At 43.4% G+C, this 19507-nt stretch overlaps 1 protein-coding gene across 1 annotated transcript in view; it reads left to right on the forward strand.

The window, feature by feature from the left end:
- The window catches only part of LOC149310163 (KAT8 regulatory NSL complex subunit 1-like), a 51821-nt gene that overhangs the window by 14932 nt on the left and 17382 nt on the right, over window positions 1–19507 (forward strand). Inside the window, exons 3-4 of the mRNA XM_089533829.1 lie at window positions 12644–12829; window positions 15924–16051. Of these exons, the coding sequence (XP_089389955.1) occupies window positions 12644–12829; window positions 15924–16051 (314 nt within the window). The remainder of the gene's footprint in view (window positions 1–12643; window positions 12830–15923; window positions 16052–19507) is intronic.

Genomic DNA, 19507 nt, shown 5'->3' on the forward strand with positions numbered 1-19507 from the left:
CTTCATAGGGCATGGTTTCCAGACCCTTCACCATTTTAGTCGCCCTTCTTTGGACACATGGCTTCAGTTTCTCAATGTCCTTTTTGAATTGTGGTGCCCAGAACTGGACACAATATTCTAGGTGGGGCCTGACCAAAGCAGAATACAGTGGCACTATTACTTCTCTTGATCTAGACACTATACTTCTATTGATGCAGCCTAAAATAGCATTGGCCTTTTTAGCTGCCGCATCACACTGTTCACTCATGTTCAACTTGTGGTCTACTTGGACTCCTAGATCCCTTTCACATGTACTTTCATTCAGCCAGGTGTCACCCATCCTATATCTGTGCATTTTATTTTTCCGCCCTAAGTGCAATACCTTACATTTCTCCGTGTTGAATTTCATTTTGTTAGTTTTGGCCCAGCTTTCTAGTCTATTCAGGTCATTTTGAATCTTGATCCTGTCCTCTGGAGTATTAGCTATTACTCCTAATTTGGTGTCATCTGCAAATTTGATAAGTATGCTCCCAATTCTGTCATCCAGGTCATTGATAAAGATGTTGAATAGCACTGGGCCCAGGACAGAGCCCTGTGAGACCGCACTGGTCACTTCCCTCCAGGATGAAAAGGTGCCATTGTTGTCCTTTGAAAATACCGTAGGTATCATTAATAAAGGATCAACAAATTGTGCACCTTGTTTTGTTATCTGGTAAAAGGTAAACTTTCATTCCAAAACGTAATGACTTTGCATAGAATAAGAAGCCCGTTGATGGAAAGATTTTTGCCCGGTAGAAGTGTGTGATTCTCTGTCATGCAAAAAGCAAAGGTTGGCCAAAATAAATGGCTAATAAATAAATAAATAAATAAATATAGCTCACCACAATACTTTTGTTCGGCCAACTCAAACATTTTTGAGTCAGGAGAGAGAGATTTATTTTGTGTGCCTGTAAATGATTTTGACCCTTCCTTTAAATGGTTAATGAAAAGTTATTGGGGGGGGGGGAACCCACCATTAAGTTTACTGTATTCTAAATTCCACTGTTAGTCACAATTAGAATAAACCCATTGAATCAGTTCAGTTTACATAACTGTTGACTTAACAAATTCCTATCAATTCAGTTGGTCTGCTTAGGTAAAACTTAACTATTGGATTTAGGCCAGTGTCAATAAAAACCTCAAAGATTACTGGCTTTCAGTTGTTGTCCTTACCAGTTTCCTTTTTGCTTGTGTGTGACTAGGGACTTCCAGAGGAGCTGCTCTTCCTGCTAGTAAAAAAAAAACTAGCAGTGACCGGCTTAGTTTTTGGACTGAGAAGGGTGATTCTCCTCTTCCATGCGGCCCAGGGAGAGTGGCAGTGGCAGCTTCCGTGGGGTCTGGGCTGGGCTTGGAGTGGAGGGTATTGGGTTTCTTTCTGGCCCTGTGTGGAGCTACAGGAGCTGAGGGAGGAAGTTTTCATACATTGAGTAAGAAATTGGTTAAATACAGGATTGCATTATTCTAGTGGTTCCCAAGCTTTGGTCCTCCACATGTTCTGGTCATCAGCTCCCTCGATTCCTACTGGTTGGCCAAGCTGACTGGGGCATGTGGGAGTTGAAGTTTAAAAACCCAAAGGATCAAAGTTTGGGATCCATTGCATTATAGGTTGTAAGAATTAATGATTTTAGGGGATTGTTGTTCTTTTGCGGATGGGAGGATTGTACGCCCAGCCTCTTAGCAAGTTGTACGGTTTGGATTTCATGTCCTTCACTCAGCCCCCTTGACAGCCTTTACATATTAGGAAAATCTTTCCTGCTGTGTGCAGAGTCTCACAGGCAAGGTCCACCAGAAACACACGAAGCCTGTTTTTGCAAAGGAAGGGAAATGTTGTTTTCCTTTATGCATTTCTTTAAGCTTTGTACAATCTTCAGGCACAATTTATTGGTTTTTCCTTTCTTCTCTGTATAGTTTTAGAATTGTCTGTCCTGTATTATCTGGTTTGTTAGTAGGTTTCAGATGTGTCACTTAATGATGTGCAAGTCCTAGTCTCAGGTCTTGGATTTAATGGCTTTATCTGCAGCTTTTTGACACAGCTTTAACTGCCATGGCTCAGTGCTGTAGATGTTTTGTGAGATATTTGCCCTTCTCTGTCAGAGAGCTCTGGTGCCACAACAAACAGCACCCTTTGGGTTCGGCTGGTCAACCAGTTACAAATCCATGTAACAGTTGCCTTGTCTATCCCACTTTTTATAAGCTTGTTTGCAAGAATGTCATAGGAAACCTTGTCAAAGGCCTTACTGAAATCAAGATATACGATATCCACAGCATTCCCTTCATCTACCAAGCTGGTAATTTTATCAAAGAAAGAGATCAGGTTTGTCTGGCATGACTTGTTTCTCTGAAACCCATGTTGACTTTTTGTGATTATGGCATTGCCTTCTAGATGTTCACAAACTCTCTGTTTAATGATCTGCTCCAGAATCTTTCCTAGAACTGATGTCAGACTAACTGGACGATAAATGTTGGCATCCTCTTTTTTCTCCTTTTTGAAGATGGGGACGTTTGCCCTCCTCCAGTCTGCTGGGATTTCTCCTGTTTTCCAGGAGTTCTCAAAGACTATTATTGCCAATGGCTCCGATATTACATTTGCCAGTTCTTTTAATACCCTTGGATGTAGTTCATCTGGTCCTGGAGACTTAAATTCATTTAGATTAGCAAGGTATTCCTCTACTATCTCTTTACTTATTCTGTGCTGAAATTCCCCTATTCTGTCCTCTGCTCCATTATCCTCAGGTTGAGCTCCCTTTGCCTTTTCTGAGAAGACTGAGGCAAAGAAGGTCTTGAGTAATTCTGCCTTTTCTCTGTCTTCTGTTAACATTTTGCCATCCTCTTCATGCAGTGGCCCTACCATTTCCTTCTTCTTCCTTTTGCTGTGGACATATCCAAAAAAGCCCTTTTTTATTCTTTTTAACCTCTCTAGCAAGCCTGAGTTCATTCTGCGCTTTAGCTTTTCTGACTTTACCCCTACAAATGCCTGCTATTTCTTTGAATTCCTTTTTCGTGATTTCCCCCTTTTTCCATTTCTTATACATGTTCCGTTTAAAAGTTAGCTCAGTTGAAAGTTCCTTAGTCATCCATCCTGGTTTCTTGAGATACCTCCTGTTTTTCTTTCTCACTGGGGCTGTTTGAAATTGTGCTTTCTCCCTTTTGAGAAAATCCCATCCATCCTGAACTCCCTTCTCTTTTAGTATTTCTGAAAACAGGTTCACCCTCAATACTTCTCTAGGTTTACTGAAATCTGCTCTCCTAAAGTCTAGAATGCATGTTTGACTATGCCTGGCTTCTCCTTTCCATTGTGTAATAAACTCCAGGAGAACATGGTCACTTCCACCCAATGACCCCATCTCTCTCTCTCTCTCTCTCTCTCTCTCTCTCTCTCTGGCTTTTCTTCGCGAACAAAGATTCAGGAAGGACTCATCCTGTGCTTTCTACAAGCGCATTGATGACTTAAAAGGCCGATCTGAGATAAACAAGTCCGGTTGCAGAAAGTACAGCAGAATGTCTCTTTGGGTGATGTATCCAAGTTGTGGTTCTTTCTGCGTTGCCGTTTATCTTCAAGACTTGTTTGGCGTGAGTTTTTGAAAAAGGCTGCAGCATCGTGGATAGTGCATCTCCATGCCTCCCGATGAGAGGCCAGGACAGAACATTGTTGGTGATCAACTTGGCCGAGCCTGAGATGTTGTTTCAGGGAGTCCTTGTATCTCTTCTTTGGGGCACCCCTCTTATGCTCTTGACCCGTGGCGAGTTCACCATAACGTATTATTTTGGGGAGGCGATGGTCCTTCATCCTAGAAACGTGTCCTGCCCAGCGCAGCTGCGTCCTCAATAGCATGGCCTCAATGCTGGTGATCCCTGCTTCTCAGGGACAGCAACATTCATCACATAGTCAGTCCAGTGTATATTTAGAATTGTGCGTAAACAGCGCTGATGAAAGCGTTCGAGGAGTCGTAGGTGTTGGCGATAGGTGACCCATGTTTCAGACCCATAGAGGAGAATAGACAGTACAACGGCTCTATACCCACTGATTATGGTGCTTCGCCTCAAATGTTTGTTACTCCAGACTCTTTTGTGAAGCCTTTCGAATGCGCTATGTGCCTTTGCCAGTCTGTGATCGATCTCTTTATCAATCTTGGCGTCTGAGGAGATGATGCTTCCCAGGTAGGTGAACTGCTGGACGGAGTTAAGCACAGATATGCCTACAGTGATGTGGGGATGGTAGTGTTCTTCCTGAGGTGCCGGCTGGTAGAGAACCTCCGTTTTCTTCAAGCTGACTTCCAGCCCAAAGAGCTCTGCAGCTGTAGCAAAGCAAGATGTGAGGCGCTGCAGAGCTGCTTCCGTATGGGCAACGAGGGCAGCATCGTCAGCAAAAAGCAGCTCACGGACTAGGTAGTTTAGAGTCTAAGTGCGAGCCCTCAGGCGGCTTAAGTTAAACAGGCTACCATTAGTACGGTAGCGTATATAGATGCCATCGTCTTCTTTGAGATCTGCCGTAGCCCTTTGGAGCATCATGCTAAAGAAGATTGTAAATAGAGTTGGAGTGAGAACACAGCCTTGTTTCACACCATTAGTTATTAGAAAGGGCTCCGAGAGAGTGTCGCCATATCCGACTTGAGATCCCCCCGCTTGCTCCCCATTAACCGAGTCATCCTTATTGGTTAGGATCAGATCTAAAATAGCTGCCCCCCTTGTTGCCTCTTTCACGTTTTGGACAATGAAACTGTCTTCCAGGCAAGTGAGGAATTTGCTAGACCTTTGAGGATTTTGCTGAGTTTGACTTCCAGCAAATATCAGGATAGTTGAAGTCGCCCATCACTGCTGCATCTCTCCTTTCTGAGTCTATGGTCATTTGTTCTAGAAAGGCATCATCCAATTCCTCCATCTGACTTGGGGGTCTGTAGTAGACTCCCTCCATAATATCCTTGTTGTTTCCCTGCCCTTTAATTTTTATCCAGATGCTCTCCACCTGGCTTCCATGATTGATGTCCTGGATCTCTTCACTGGTGTAAATATCTCTGACATATAGTGCTTCCTCCTCCTTTCCTGTTTGGCCTATTTCTCTTAAATAGGTTATACCCCTCTATTTCCACATTCCAATTATGAGATTCATCCCACCAGGTTTCAGTGATGCCTATTATATCATATTTGCTTTGTTGTGCTAGGAGTTTGAGTTCATCTTGCTTATTTCCCATGCTCTGTGCATTAGTGTAGAGACATCACAGACCATGGGTCCTCTTTACTTGCTGCCTGTGCAAGAAATTGTATGAACGGTAGTAATAGTAGCACTACCAACGCTACTAGAAATAATAATAATATAAAGCAAGTAAGCAAACACAGCAGACTGTAAATGAAAAGGTTATTGAAATGGACAGTAAAGCGCACATGTTCTGTGTTGAAAATTTTGGTTTTAATAAGTGTTAAGTTCCTGGGTTAGCAGAGAGCCAGGTGGACTTCTCCGGGGAGGGTATTCCAAGAATGTTAGAAATACTACTAGCCTTTGAGCTAGGTAGGCTTTTGTTCAGTTTTAGAGTGATAAATTTGTAAATGGCAACAGTGTTTATTATTATTATTATTATTATTATTATTATTATTTTAAACAGTCAGATTCATTTGAATCAGATGGCCTGGATTCTAACACCAGGCTCGTAAGGGTGGGTGGCTCTTGAGGGTGTATCCAGTCCTACAGTTCTTTGATATTTAGGCCAATTCCTGAGTTGTTCCACATTACTTTTTTTCACACCAAGGTCATACTCAGCTTTTATTGCCTCCATTCCTTTTAGAATGCATAGTAGTTGAGAATTTGCACAGATGCCTTGTTTCTTCCTTAAAGAGCTATTGAGAATGGCTGTTGCTTCTGAAATATCCTCCTGAGGGGAAATGCTACAGGCAGGGTTGCCATAATTCTCTACTAAAAACCGGGAGAATATGCAGGACGTTTAAGGTCCTCCATTTTTCTTAAATGTCCTACATTTGGGGCTAAAATTTCTCCTACAGTTGTCCTATATTTTGGTCTAAATTTTGTCCTACATTTTGTCCTGGTTTTTAGAGAATTATGGCAACCCTAACTACAGGGATATTTCTTGGCTTCAAGGGAACTAGTTCAGACATTTTAAATGCTGATAGGAGTATCTGGCATAATGACCACATGTAATATTACAGAAGTTAAAGCCCTTAAATTGGTTGTACAGAGAATGTGCATTCAGCTATGTGATCTTCTTCGGCATTTGGATGTGTGAGATTCTGTATGCATGGCACACCCTGAATTTTACATGTAAGATCTAATTACACACTCTTAATTCTGAGGTTCTCTTTTGAAGGCTGTTGCATGTGTGCACAGAATTAATAATTTGAAATACCAAAGAGTATCTAGAGAGGATATTTCCCAGCAGACAGGGTCCTAACCTCCTGTATTCTGGGTTTAGCTCCTCCTATTTGCTCCTGTAGGCAGGGACAATAAACAAAAGACCGGCCCCTATATAGGGAGGAGCTAGCCCCCCTGAGCCTCAGTCTTGTTCCTGCCTAAGCTCCTAGTAGGATGTGCCTCTTCGAGCCAGCGAAGTTTTTCCTTTCTCCGAAAACAATTTGAGAGTTTTCTTGGCCTCCCCTACTTCTCCTCTCTCCTGCCTTTCCCCCCTTCCTTGGTGGTGACTATGGCAGAGGACCCTGAGAGCATGGGTGAAGGGCCATCCTTAACCCAGGCTTCCCTAGCTCAGGGTCTGCCAGCTCAACAGAGGGAGCTGGCTTCAGAGGGACACCCATTGGGAGGTGTCTGCTGTTGCTCTGCAGCTTCTTCACTACAGCCACTCCAGTCCTTTTCTTCTCTTTGTTTCTCTTGCTGCCTTGGAAGCATGAAGAAAGACTTAATATGGCAAGGGCTCCCAGGATTGGAGAAAGGTCTTGGCTTTGCCAATGACTCTCCCTCTCCTCCAAAGCTACCCCCTTTCATGGTGGGAGCACAGGAGATTTCTGCAAACAGCATTGCAGCACATGGGAGCTGTGGGAAGAGATGGTGAGGGGTTTCCCCCTCCATGTTTCTGTTTCTCCACATCACCTCTGCCCAGCCTGTTTAAGGCCAGGGATCAGTGAGGAAACTGGCCAGAAGTCATGGAAACTTCCCTCCTCAGCATCTCTGCCCAGCCAGAGTTCAGAGGACAGGCCAGCCAAAAGCCATGGCAAAGGATTTCTCTGCATCACCTCTGCCCAGCCTGAAACGGCCAAGGTCAGAGAAGCAAGCCAGCCAGAAGACACAGGAGAAGGGTGAGTACCAGGAGCCCTCTCTCTCTAGCCACCAAAGAACCTTGGCCAGATCTAATGCCCTCACTCAGGGCAGGCATTGCCATGAGGCTTCTGCCATGGCCATTGCAGGTACTATGCCTTGCATAAGGTTTGGGACTCTGCCAGGAGGGCAGATGGGGCATAAACCCTTGGTCTCCCCCTTCCTTTCCATCTCTGGCCCCAATGGCACCCAGGACCCCAACGGGTGTGGGAGATCCTTTTGCAGACTGGGAAACACATGGTGGTGTTGCCAGGGCTCCTGCACATTCCTTTTGAATTCTTATGAGATGGTGTGTAAGGAGGCAGAGGACTCCTCCTCTATATGTACAGCCGTATGGCTGTAAAGGAAGTAGACTTGGCCCAGCAGGAGCTGAAGCTTCCGACTCAAAAATGGCCCTTTTTGGATGCCACAGAGCATCCCACAAAAAAAGCACAAGATGGCTTCATGTCCTCCCCAGAGAGAGCATGGCCTCTGCCACCCACTTATAAACAGAGGCTGGAGGGCTATCTATCAGGTATGTTTTGATTGAGAGTTCCTGCCTGGCAGAATGGGGTTGGACTGGATGGCCCTTGGGGGTATCTTCCAACCCAAGGATTATTTGAGATAGCACATGGATACAAATCCTCCTGTGTTCCCTCCTCAAAAAGTACAACAACAAAAAAGGGGGAAACCAATTGTGGATATCATGGGTGGAGAGTTCCCTTCACCCCCAATTGTGTTTGGCTGCCCCAAACCGTGGCACTCTTGAGAGAGCAGCTTGAGCACTTAGCCTCTCCTTTCCATCTGAGATTATCCTTTCTCAGGATACAGACATACCTCAGGTAAATGTAGAGCCATGTCCCAAAGCAGCCCCCTCTGCCCTTCCCAGCTACCTATGCAAGTGGGAGGGAGTTGAGGACCAAGCCAGCTTCTAATGCAGCCAGGTTACTATAAAGCCTGCCTGAGATTAAAAGGGCTAAGCTTGTAAACCCTAGCTTGAAGTTGGGGCTGTCTCAAGCATAAATAAAACAAAATGCCCTGTGAATATCAGGGCTACACTACAGGCCATATGCAGCTATCTACCCATGGTTACAAATGGTCTTCAGTCACTGATAACTTAAGAGCAGCTTCCTCAGTGCCTGGAAGAAGCTACTGGCCAGGCAGCCTCCCTTGATGGGGCAAATAAATGAGGGGAGAGCCCCCACATCTACAGGTCTGGGGGCTCAGATTTACAAGAGATACTGGTTAACCTTTTCTGGTGTTCATTTTATTACTGTTAGCTCATGAGGTTTGAGTTGTGCTGTTTCTGCTCACCCCACTCTCCTTTTTCCAGGCCAGAGAAGATGCCTGGAAACTAATTCAACAAGGGAAGGGGCTAGCCATAAAAGCCACAGGAAGACTTGTATATTTTTAGACCAGACTCAGTGTGCCTTTGTCCAGACCCTACCTTCGTGCCTAGGGTCAACTCAGCTTTTCAGATGTCACAGGACATTCTCCTGCCTTCATTCTGCCCCAGTCCTAAGAAGGACTTGGAAAAGACCTGGCACACATTGGATGTGCACAGAGCCCTCAAAATCTACATCAAGATGACTTCAACCTTAAGGTCATCTGAGATGTTGTTCATTTCCTTTCGCCCGGGCTCTTGGGGTGCAAGGTATCAGTCTCGACTCTGAGTTGGTGGATCAGGTCTTGTATTCAAGAGAGCTACCGAACTCTTGATCTCATTCCACCCGAGGGGGTGATGGCGCACTCAACCAGGAGTGCATCGACCTCTGCGGCCCTGGCCACTAGCTCCTCCCTATCAGAAATTTTCAAGGCGGCCACATGGAAGTCGCCTTTGACCTTCATAAGACATTACAAACTGGACATGTCTCAGTCCGCTGAGGCGTCATTTACAAGGAGGGTCCTCCAACAGATTGTGTTGGGGCCCACAGTCTTCTAGCAGCACTTCCCTCCCGGTTCAAGAGGGCTTTTGTAAATCCCAGAATACAGGAGGTTAGGACCCTGTCTGCTGGGAAAACGAACGTTCATTTCCAGCAGACGAGGGTCCTAGCATCCTGCCCACCCGGGTGCTGCCTGCGGCCTCCGACCCTGCCTGCCTGTTGGTGGACCTGCCTTGTTCTTCTTGTTGCTGGATTGGTTTTCTGAGTTCTTGTTTGTTCTTCGACTAGTTTTTTCTAAGGTGTTCTAGTTAACCCTTAGCTGATGTTACTAAAGTTCGTTTTCTTGATTTACCTTACTACTCGCTTGGCTTGTTATTGACTGAGGCTCAGGGGGGCTAGCTCCTCCTTATATAGGGGCCGGTCTTTTGTTTATTGTCCCTGCCTACAGGAGCAAATAGGAGGAGCTAAACCCAGAATACAGGATGCTAGGATCCTCGTCTGCTGGAAATGAACGTAGCACGGGTAAGTACCAACGTTCGTTTCTTGGTATCTTTGTACTATAGTATAAAGACATGGGAGTGCCAACACATCTGATAGTCCTGATAAAGAATCTGTGCTAAGGACAGATCGGGACAGCAAACGGAGAAGCAGAATGGTTCCCAATTGGCAAAGGGGTCAGAGAGGGCTGTGTCCTTCCACCCTGTCTGTTCAACTTATATACAGAATGTATTACATGAAAAGCAGGATTGAACACAGAAAGAGGAAAGAAAATAAGGAGGAAGGAATATGAACAATTTAAGATATGCAGATGACACTATAAACCACAGACTTGAAACAGCTAGTAAGGAAGATCAAGGGAGAAAATGCAAAAGCACATTGAACATAAGAAAAACAAAAACAGTGACCACAGGTGATCTACATAAATTCAACCTAGACAACGAAGAAATAGAAATAGTAAAAGAGTTCTCATGCTTGGGATCAAACATTGATCAGAACAGGGACTGCAGTCAAGGAATCGTAAGAAAACTAGAAATGGAGAGAGCAGCTATGAAAGAACTAGAAAAGATCCTAAAATGTAAAGATATGTAAAGTTAGAATCGTACAACACATTATATTCCCCATTACTGTGTATGAATACAAGAGCTGAACAGTTAAGAAAGCAGATAGGAAGTAAACCAATTAATTTGAGATGTGCTGGAGAAAAGTGCTGACGATGCCATGGGCAGCCTAGAAGTCAAAGAAATGGATCCTAAAACAGATCAAACCAGAAATCTCAGAAATGAGAAGGGAGGACTCATTGGAAAAAACCATAATGCTAGGAAAGGTGGAAGGAAACTAGAAAGAGGAAGGCTACATGCTAGATGGATGGACTCTATAAAAGAGGTCACGGGTATGAATTTGCAGGAACTGAGCAGTGGAAGACAGGGAGACTTGGAGATGTCTCATCTACAGGATCACCATGCATCAAGATCGACTTGAGGCTGGATAACAACAACAACAAATGTATGATAGGCAGGGCAAATTTATGGGATTCCTACCATATCAAGGGAGTATAATTTGCCAGCTTTCTGTTCTCCTGGACACAAGTAGCTTGCAAAGCTTTTTCCTTCATTTATATAAAATAAGAGCCCAGAAAAGGTTGTTTTGATTTCAAATTGATTGACTGATTGAAATTTTATTTCTATACCGCCGTTCCCACGATCACGGCGGTTTACAAGCAATACAAATGCAGTACAATACAAGTTAAAAAACAAACTTCACAATAAAAACACCCCAATTAAAACCAGCATAACTATACATCATTAAAATCCACATAGAATCAATCAAAATTTCTAATCAATCTAAAAATCCATACAATACAACACACAGTACATAGGGGAAATACAGTCAGGACATGTGAGGGAAAGCTTGACGGAATAAATGGGTCTTCAGGTTCTTCTTAAATGACTCCAGGGAGGGGGCTAAGCGGAGCTCCTCAGGGAGAGCGTTCCAAGATTGCGGGGCTGCCACAGAGACTGCCCTTTGCGCTGTTGATACATATTTAGTCTTGGGGACGCTCAAGAGATTTTTCCCCCCTGACCTGAGTGTGCGGGGCGGATTGTATGGGTAGACGCGGTTCTCCAAGTACTCTGGGCCCAAGCCATTTAGGGCTTTATAGGTCACAACCAACACCTTGTATTGGGCCCGGAAGCGAATTGGCAGCCAGTGAAGATCTTTCAGTATCGGTGTTATATGGCTAGCCCTGGAGCTACCAGTGACCAGTCTAGCAGCCATATTTTGAACCAACTGCAGCTTCCGAGCTTGGTACAAGGGTTGCCTCATGTAGAGCGCATTGCAGAAATCAAGTCGAGAGGTTACCAGTGCATGCACCACTGTTTCAAGGTCCCCCCGGTCGAGATAGGGACGCAGCTGGCGTTTCAGCCGAAGCTGATAACAGGTGCTCCTAACTGTCGCATCCACCTGAGGAGTCAGGTGAAGCGACGAGTCAAGGAGCACCCCCAAACTGCGAACTGAGTCCTTTACGGGGAGCGTGACCCCGTTCAGGACAGGTGGACAGACCTCCTTCCCAAGACCAGGAGAACCTATCACAAGCACTTCCATTTTCTCTGGATTCAGGCTGAGTCTGTTTTCCCTCATCCAGCCCATTACTGACTCCAGACAGGCATTGAGCGGAGAGATGCCATCCCTAGTCACTGCATCAGTCGGAGACACAGAGAAGACTATTTGGGTGTCATCAGCGTACTGATAACACCGCGCCCCGTGTCTCCGGATGATCTCTCCCAGCGGCTTCATGTAAATGTTAAATAGCATAGGGGACAAAATCGCTCCCTGAGGGACCCCAGATGTGAGGGCCCTCTTATCGGAGCGACAGTCCCCCAGCTCCACCATCTGGAATCTACCCGAGAGGTAGGAACGGAACCACTGCAAAGCAGTGCCCCCGATACCCAACTCTCCCAGGCGATCCAGAAGGATACCATGGTCGATGGTATCGAAGGCCGCGGAGATGTCCAAGAGCACCAACAGGGACACGCTACCCCTGTCCATGCCCAGGATAAGGATAAGGATAAGGATAGCCACCCAGGGTTTTCATTATGAGAGCTTCTCCCCCCCCCCCCATCCGTTTAAAAAATTATAATTTTCTTGCAAAGGTGAATAGGATTCATAGAATTGTAGAGTTGGAAGAGTCCCAAGGGCCATCCAGTCCAACCCTGTTCTGCCATGCAGGAACTCTCAGTCAAAGCATTCCCGACAGATGCCCAACAAGCCTCTGTTTAAAGACCTCCAGGGAAGGAGACTCCACTACACTCCGAGGAAGTGTGTTGGCATGGTCTGTCATGAATGCGTAGTACAACCTTAACTAGCCAACAACATCTAATGTGTTTTATCTTTTTATTTAAAATGTATGTATTTATTGTTAGCTGCCTTAAATGTGTTTTAGTTAATTTATAAGAGCTTCATGTAAATGAGTAGTTTTTATTTTATTCCTTAGGGCCCCGTTGTCTTGGGAGATCTCCAGCATGAGGATGTGACGAAACAGCCGAGTCTGTTAGGCTCTGCCAGGAAGAATAAAGTACTGTCCTCCTCCTCTTGCCATCTGAAGGTGCCTCCTGGAGACAGGAAATGCAACCTGTCTCCCTGCATCCCTTCCTACCTCCTGCAGAATGCAGAGAAGCAGGTCAGTATGCAGAGAAAGCATACTGTTCTATGGCACTTAGCAGCATTGGGCCAGAAAAAGGAGTTTAACAGTGTGCTACCTCTCTTTCTTATAAAGTGTGTTGCCTTGGACTGGGTCTTTTTTTTAAAAAAATGTGCCCCTGTTTATTGGGTGGCTTGAAATTGAATTTTAAAAAAGAAAATGGCTTGGTGTCTAAAATGATGTTGATTTGTAAGGATCTTGGAATTTGAACCCCAATTGCACACATTGCCCTTTCTGAAATAAATAGGAAAACTGTCTAATTATGTGCTGTCTTCATGCATTTGTGAAAAGTGATTACATTCTGTATCAGTAAATAGCTGACTTCCATGTCATCTGACCTCTCTTATTTCTTGGGTTATGCTCAATGGTAAATAACTGATTTGTGATATAATCTAGTAGGCTGGTTCTGTGACAGAGCATATACAGTGTAAGATCCCTGATTAATTTTGTCCCTGGACTCTTCTGATTATATATATATATATATATATATATATATATAGAGAGAGAGAGAGAGAGAGAGAGAGAGAGAGAGAGAGAGTGTTAGTTAGTTAGTTAGTTAGTTTATATTATTGCCAGAAGCATTATTTGGGTCTCCTGCAGACATTACCTCTTAGGCAAGAAGTAGACAGACTTCAGACTTACAGGGTTTCTCTTGTAGACCAGGTAGAGCCTGGTAGCACAAATATACATTGTGTTAAAGAATTAGGAACCCAAGTATGTGTTCTGAATATCAGAAGTAAACAGAGCCCACATTCTTTATTTACTCTTGTTTGCCTTAGGCTTTCTTCATTTCATTGGTACAGTTTAGGAAGGAGGGAGTCACTTTCTTGTTATGAATAACTGACTGTCAGAAATTCTTGTCCGCCTGTCATAAAATTACCTGGAGAGCGTCCAGTAGATTCTAAATTAACTTTGCCTGTTCCAAATTACAGGTTGCCTTACAGGTTCTGTCATAATTGATTCGTGGACAAACTGTAACTCATTCCCCATCTTGATATTCTTTTCCCCAAAGATGTATGGTAACAGTTTTACCCTTTTGTTACAGTCAACACTGTGAAACCACTGAATATTTCTTTTTCAATCCTTTTTGCAATAATCTTTTTTTTTTACTTTGATTTTATAAACAGTTGAACTGAGGCTATGACCTAATAATCTGTCTAACATCACTTGATTTCTGGTGCTGAACTGGGATTTGAATCAAAGTGAAAAATTACAAGGAAGGGCAAAAATGTGTTGAAAATGCTCCCCACATCCCTTAGTCGGCAATTTGGAAAATGGAAAAACTTTTGAGGTTGCATGGAGCCTATGATTGCATTATGCTGACTGCTGCTCTGGATAACTTTCTGTATAGAAACATAAAAGGAACTTCACTAAATTTCAGAGAATATCATCAGGTCTTAGCACTGAATCTCTGCAGACTTACATTGCCATCTTCAGGTTTTAATATTCAGCCTGTTCATTTGAGTGTCTTTGGTCAAAAGTGTTTGGAACTTTAATGTATGAATAATAGTTTTTTATCTGATTAAACATAGTGCTCTTGAATTAAATCAGGGATAGGGATCATGTGGCCTTCCAGTTGTTGTTAGACTGCAAGTCCTGGGCGTCATAGACAATAGTGAAAAATGCTGGGAGCTGCAGTCCAACAGCATTGTGAGGGCTTTATGATCCCTACCCTGGTGTACATATTCTCTGCTTAAGCTTTTGCATATATTTTAAATTACTATGGGTCCTGATGTATTGACCCTTCACATCTGTGGCTTCGACTTTTGCAGATTTGATTATTCACAAATTTGATTAACATGTTCTCTAGGAATCTCTAGGTCCTCTAGCATGACTCTGCTGTCAACCTCTGCCAAAAGACATGCTGGAGGACCTAGAGATTCCTAGAGAGATATTTACTCAGGTAAAAAAATGTGTTTTTCAGTTTGCTGTTTTCCCACTTTAATGGGGGTCCTGTGCCCCTAACACCAGTGAATGTGGAGGGCCCACTGTAATATTCTTGGAGAAGAATCTTCTCTCCTCGTGCAGAGGATAGAATACCATTTCTTGGGTGATGCTGTGGATGCCAGCCATGAAAGATGGGTGTGTTTTCTCAGAGGCAGGAAATCCTGCCCTGGCTGATCTGCTTTTGAATTGTCTCTAGATTTCTTTCTTCCATTCTTGTTCTTTTTGTGAATGTCAGATTTCTCTCTACACAGTTATAATACAGTCCTATGCATGTCTGCTTTGAAGAAAGCCCTCTTAGTTTATTTGAGTTAACCTGTGTTTCCACTCTGAAAAAAGGAGCTTTTAAAAAATCCTTGGGTTGCCTTATTCAGTGCTGGTTTGTCCATGGGTGCGTCAAATACTTGAAGGCAGAGAACAATGTGGTGCTGATTATAGCTTTCCTGTGTAACACATGCTGAGGTTTATGCATTTTCTGTTCATTCATCTTGTGACTGTTTTTGCATCTTCCCTACAACAAGACCTAGTTTCTTAAATGTCAAAAAAGGCTCAGCTTCCTTTGCCATCTTCAGATGTGTAGATAGAAAACCTCAAAGGAAGACTGTGTTGAAAATGTCCTTTTGGAAAAGATGAATTGCTTGGCAGTCTTTGTTTTCATTTTTATAGTTCAGTGTGGTAGAGATAGTTGGTTTGTTTGTTTTGGGAATTGCTTTGCCACATCTTGAGAAGCTGTTAAAATGTATGATTTGTGCCACTGTTGTTATAGGAATAGAATTTCAGCTGGGACAACATTGTTTGGATTGCTTTCTTAATCTAGAGGCATTTTGGTCATTATTGAGGGGAAGGAATTCTTCCGCACACTATTTAACTTTGTAGATACATCCAAGTGTAGCTCTTCATTTTAAAATTGGCCATCTTTGGTATCTTCATGGGCCTTTTGAGTGCAGATGGATGGAGAATGTCATGAGATGAGTCTGGATTATCCCTGCTGAGATGGCAAATTACCTTGCACTTTGTTAAATTGCTGCTTTTGTATTCTTTCTCTCTACTTCCAGCCTGCCAAACAAGTCTTCTGATTTATTCTGTCACAAGACTTGCTTGTGTTTGAGATTTTATTTTTCTCTTGCAGAATTCTCGCCTTGCGCAGTCTTTAAGAAACCTTGTGTGTCAAAATCCCACCTGTACACCCATCAATGGGTCTCCAGAGCCCCCCAAAGCCTGCACATCACCCCATCAAGTCAACGGAATAAGTAACTGGTTAGTTCTCCTTTTCTTACAGGTTGATCAGTGTGATGTTTTGCAGTGTATCTTGCTGAGTAAATGTCAATGTCCTATACTAAATTTAATGTGAAAGGGGTTCCTTTGAAGGAAGATCTCTCCCATTTGGGTTACTGTAATTTAAAAAATTTTCTTGATGTATATAGTCTTGTGAAGCTTCTTCTGAGAAATAGGATACATTCAGACTGTTAGTATAGGAGTTGCAACCTAGGCCTGCTCATAATTCTTATGTGATAATGTGGAAAGCAAGCACTGTCTGTATTTCTTCTGTATAATTCTCAAATGAAGCCATGAGATAATTTCTGTTTGTGGAAGAGAAACTTCCATCTGTGAGCTCTTGCATCACTGTTTTTAGTCTGATATCACCTTTTGGGGTCACTCAGATTTCTGAAGTAACAATGATAGAGATACAAATTTTAACTGAAAGCATTGCTTCAAAGCAGATTCATTCAAATTTACCCTCTTGTAGTGTTTCCCCAACACAATGGAATGAGATTATAATTCTGTTCTTTTCTCAGTCTGTAAATCCAGTCTGTTGGAATTGGCAAATGATACTTAAGCTTTAATTTTGGGAGGCTTGTAAGTTTTGCAATGTGTTTCATAGACTACAGCAAAGCATTTGATTGTATAGATCACAAAAGGCTATAGAATGCACTCAGAGATGTGGGACTGCCACTACATCTGATGGTCCTGATGAAGAATCTGTGCCAAGGACAAGAGGCTACAGTCAGAACAGAATTTGGGGAAACAGAGTGGTTCCCATTAGGCAAAAGGGGTTAGGCAAACCTGCATCCTATCACCTTACTTGTTTAACTTATATGCTGAAAACATGAGAAAAGCAGAATTAGAATCAGAAAAAGGCGAAGATAGGAGGAAGCAACATTAACAACCTAGGATATGCAGACGACGCCATAATATTAGCAGAAGACATTCAGGAATTGGAACAGTTAATAAGGAAGGTCAAAGCTGAAAGCGCAAAGGCAGGTCTGATGCTGAACATAAAAGAAAAGAAAAATAATTACCACAGAAGAAACATACAAATTCAATCTAGACAAGGAGGAAATGGAAATAGTGAAAGAATTCCCACATCTAGGAACAAACATTGACCAGAATGGAGACTGCAGTCCAGAAATAAAAAGAAGACAAGGAATGGGAAGGGCAGCAATGAAAGAACTGGAAAAGCTACTGAAGAGCAAAGACATACAACTGAGCATTAAAGTCAGAATCGTCCAGGCCATTGTGTTCCCAATTACCATGTATGGATCTGAGAGCTCAATAGAGAAGGAAGCAGACAGAAAGAAAACCAACTCCTTTGAAATGTGGGGCTGGGGAAGAGTGCTTAGGATCCCATGGACAGCCAAGAAGACAAACAAATGGGTCCTTGAACAGATCAGACCAGGGCTCTCCTTGGAAACAAAGGCCCCATACAGACAGGCCAAAATAAACCTGCTTCGGGTCACTTTGGAGGTATGCTGTTTCAATGATGCATGCGTCCTAAGAGTCCGGAAGCTGAGCCAAAGCTGTGCTCTAGTCCTTAGGACTGGATTTTGGCTTTGGCATGGCTTCCGGACTCTTAGGACGCATGCATCATTGAAACAGCATTCCTCCAAAGTGACCCGAAGCAGCTTTATTTTGGCCTGTCAGTATGGGGCCAAAGATGATCAAGTTGAGTTTATTGTACTTTGGCCACATGATGAGAAGGCACAGATCACTAGAAAAAACAATAATGCTAGGGAAGGTAGAGAGGAGAAGAAAGAGGGGAAGACCACAGACCAGATGGATAGACTCCGTCAGGGGGGTTATAATGGGCAAGGGCTTATTGCAGGATCTGGGCAAGACTGCAGGGGAGGAGAGGCATCCTTGGAGATGGCTCTTCCAGAGGACTTTGAAGAAAGACATTTGATTGCAAGAAGGGTAAAGTGTTATTTGAAGACAGTTTGGGACTGCTAGGTACAGGAACAGCCCTATTTCTTCTCTCTGTCTGAATTGTTCTCTCCTCTGTTTCCCTACCTTCTTTTCTGCGAGAGATAGGACCGCTACCCATAATTCCTCTGAGAGCCATTGGGATACAAATCACAAGCAAAGGATAGCTTGTTTTGGCTCATTGTGAAAGAGAGCCTTGCTGTTCTTGTGTCGAATTTTTCTTCGTTTCTTCTGTGGAAGAACGGTGATGGTCTGGCTCTTATTTTGGACATGGCTCAAAGTTTAGGCCTCTCTCCTGTTGGGCAAATGAACAATTATTTCCATTTCATTACTATTTTATGGTCTATCTAAGCTTAAGACATTTCTTTTTGCTTTCTTCATGTTGTGGAACTTTGGTGTTTTATATGACTGCTTGCTTCTCAGTTCCTATTTTTATGCCCTAGCATTTCTAAATGTTTGTGGGTTACAAAGGAACATTCTTAGGCAGCTATTTGAAGTGACTTGACTGTCCGTTGCAAACAAATTGCAGGTAGATCTGAAGTGCAACAAGGGGGACAATTAAAAGCTGAGAATACTCCTTTTCTGCTGTGTCTGTCAGCACTGAATTTTCAGTGGATGTAAGGAACTAAGGCTTTTAATGTAATGAATTTTATTTAAAAAGTGGGCTGGTGGGATTCCTCTTGGAATGGCTTGCTAGTCTCTGGGAAGTAAGCCATTGAAATTGATGAACCTGATCTATTTTTATGATTCTTTTTACGTTAACAGATAAAAGGAACTGAACTTTGCTTCTTCCTTGCAAAGAAAGGAAGCTCCTGGAAGCGGCTCCTTTTTGTGGTGCAGTTGCGACGCCAGAGATGGCGCAATGGCGTCACAGTTGCACAGCACTGTTTGGGCGCTGCGCTGCTGCGATGTCATAGCTGCGCACACCGTGTAGATGGTGCTGTGCTGCTGCAACGTTCCACGTCATGTGCTAGGGTTGCAGAGTGTGTGCACGCACTGCCCCAAGGCAACCATAGCACATCGCCATGGAGCCACAAAGGGCCCGTCTGTCCAGACCCTAAGTTTCTCAAGAGGAAAAACTCTGTGTATTTTTGTGTGCATTATAAGCAGACAGTTAGTGACTGAGAGCCATTCCAAATGAAATGAATGTAAACATTTTGCCCAGAAGTTTGCTTTTGGCATTTATTATTGTTTCTTCAAAGGCAATAAATGCTTTTCTGTTGGTGGTGGAGAGGCTAATTTTTAGTGCATACATGAAAGGGGGAAAAAAAGAAAGAGCTGGGCTTTATAAATTCACTGTCTGTCTCTTAATGTCATACTTCCCAAACAGACTTTGAATAAGAAAGAAACTTTGAGCTTTTCAGCTGAGCTTTTGAAAACCCTGGCTGAGTCGTCAGCCATAAGCTTTGTGATGCTGAGTGGGCCTAAAGGAGCCTCAGAGGACTTCTTTTTTGTTTGCCAAATTTTAAAACTGTGTAAACTGCTATTAACATTGGTTTTTTTACCGGCTAG

Source organism: Sceloporus occidentalis, unplaced genomic scaffold (genome assembly GCF_023333645.1).
Source record: "Sceloporus occidentalis isolate IW3139 unplaced genomic scaffold, rSceOcc1.0.p SCAF_7, whole genome shotgun sequence".
NCBI lineage: Eukaryota > Metazoa > Chordata > Lepidosauria > Squamata > Phrynosomatidae > Sceloporus > Sceloporus occidentalis.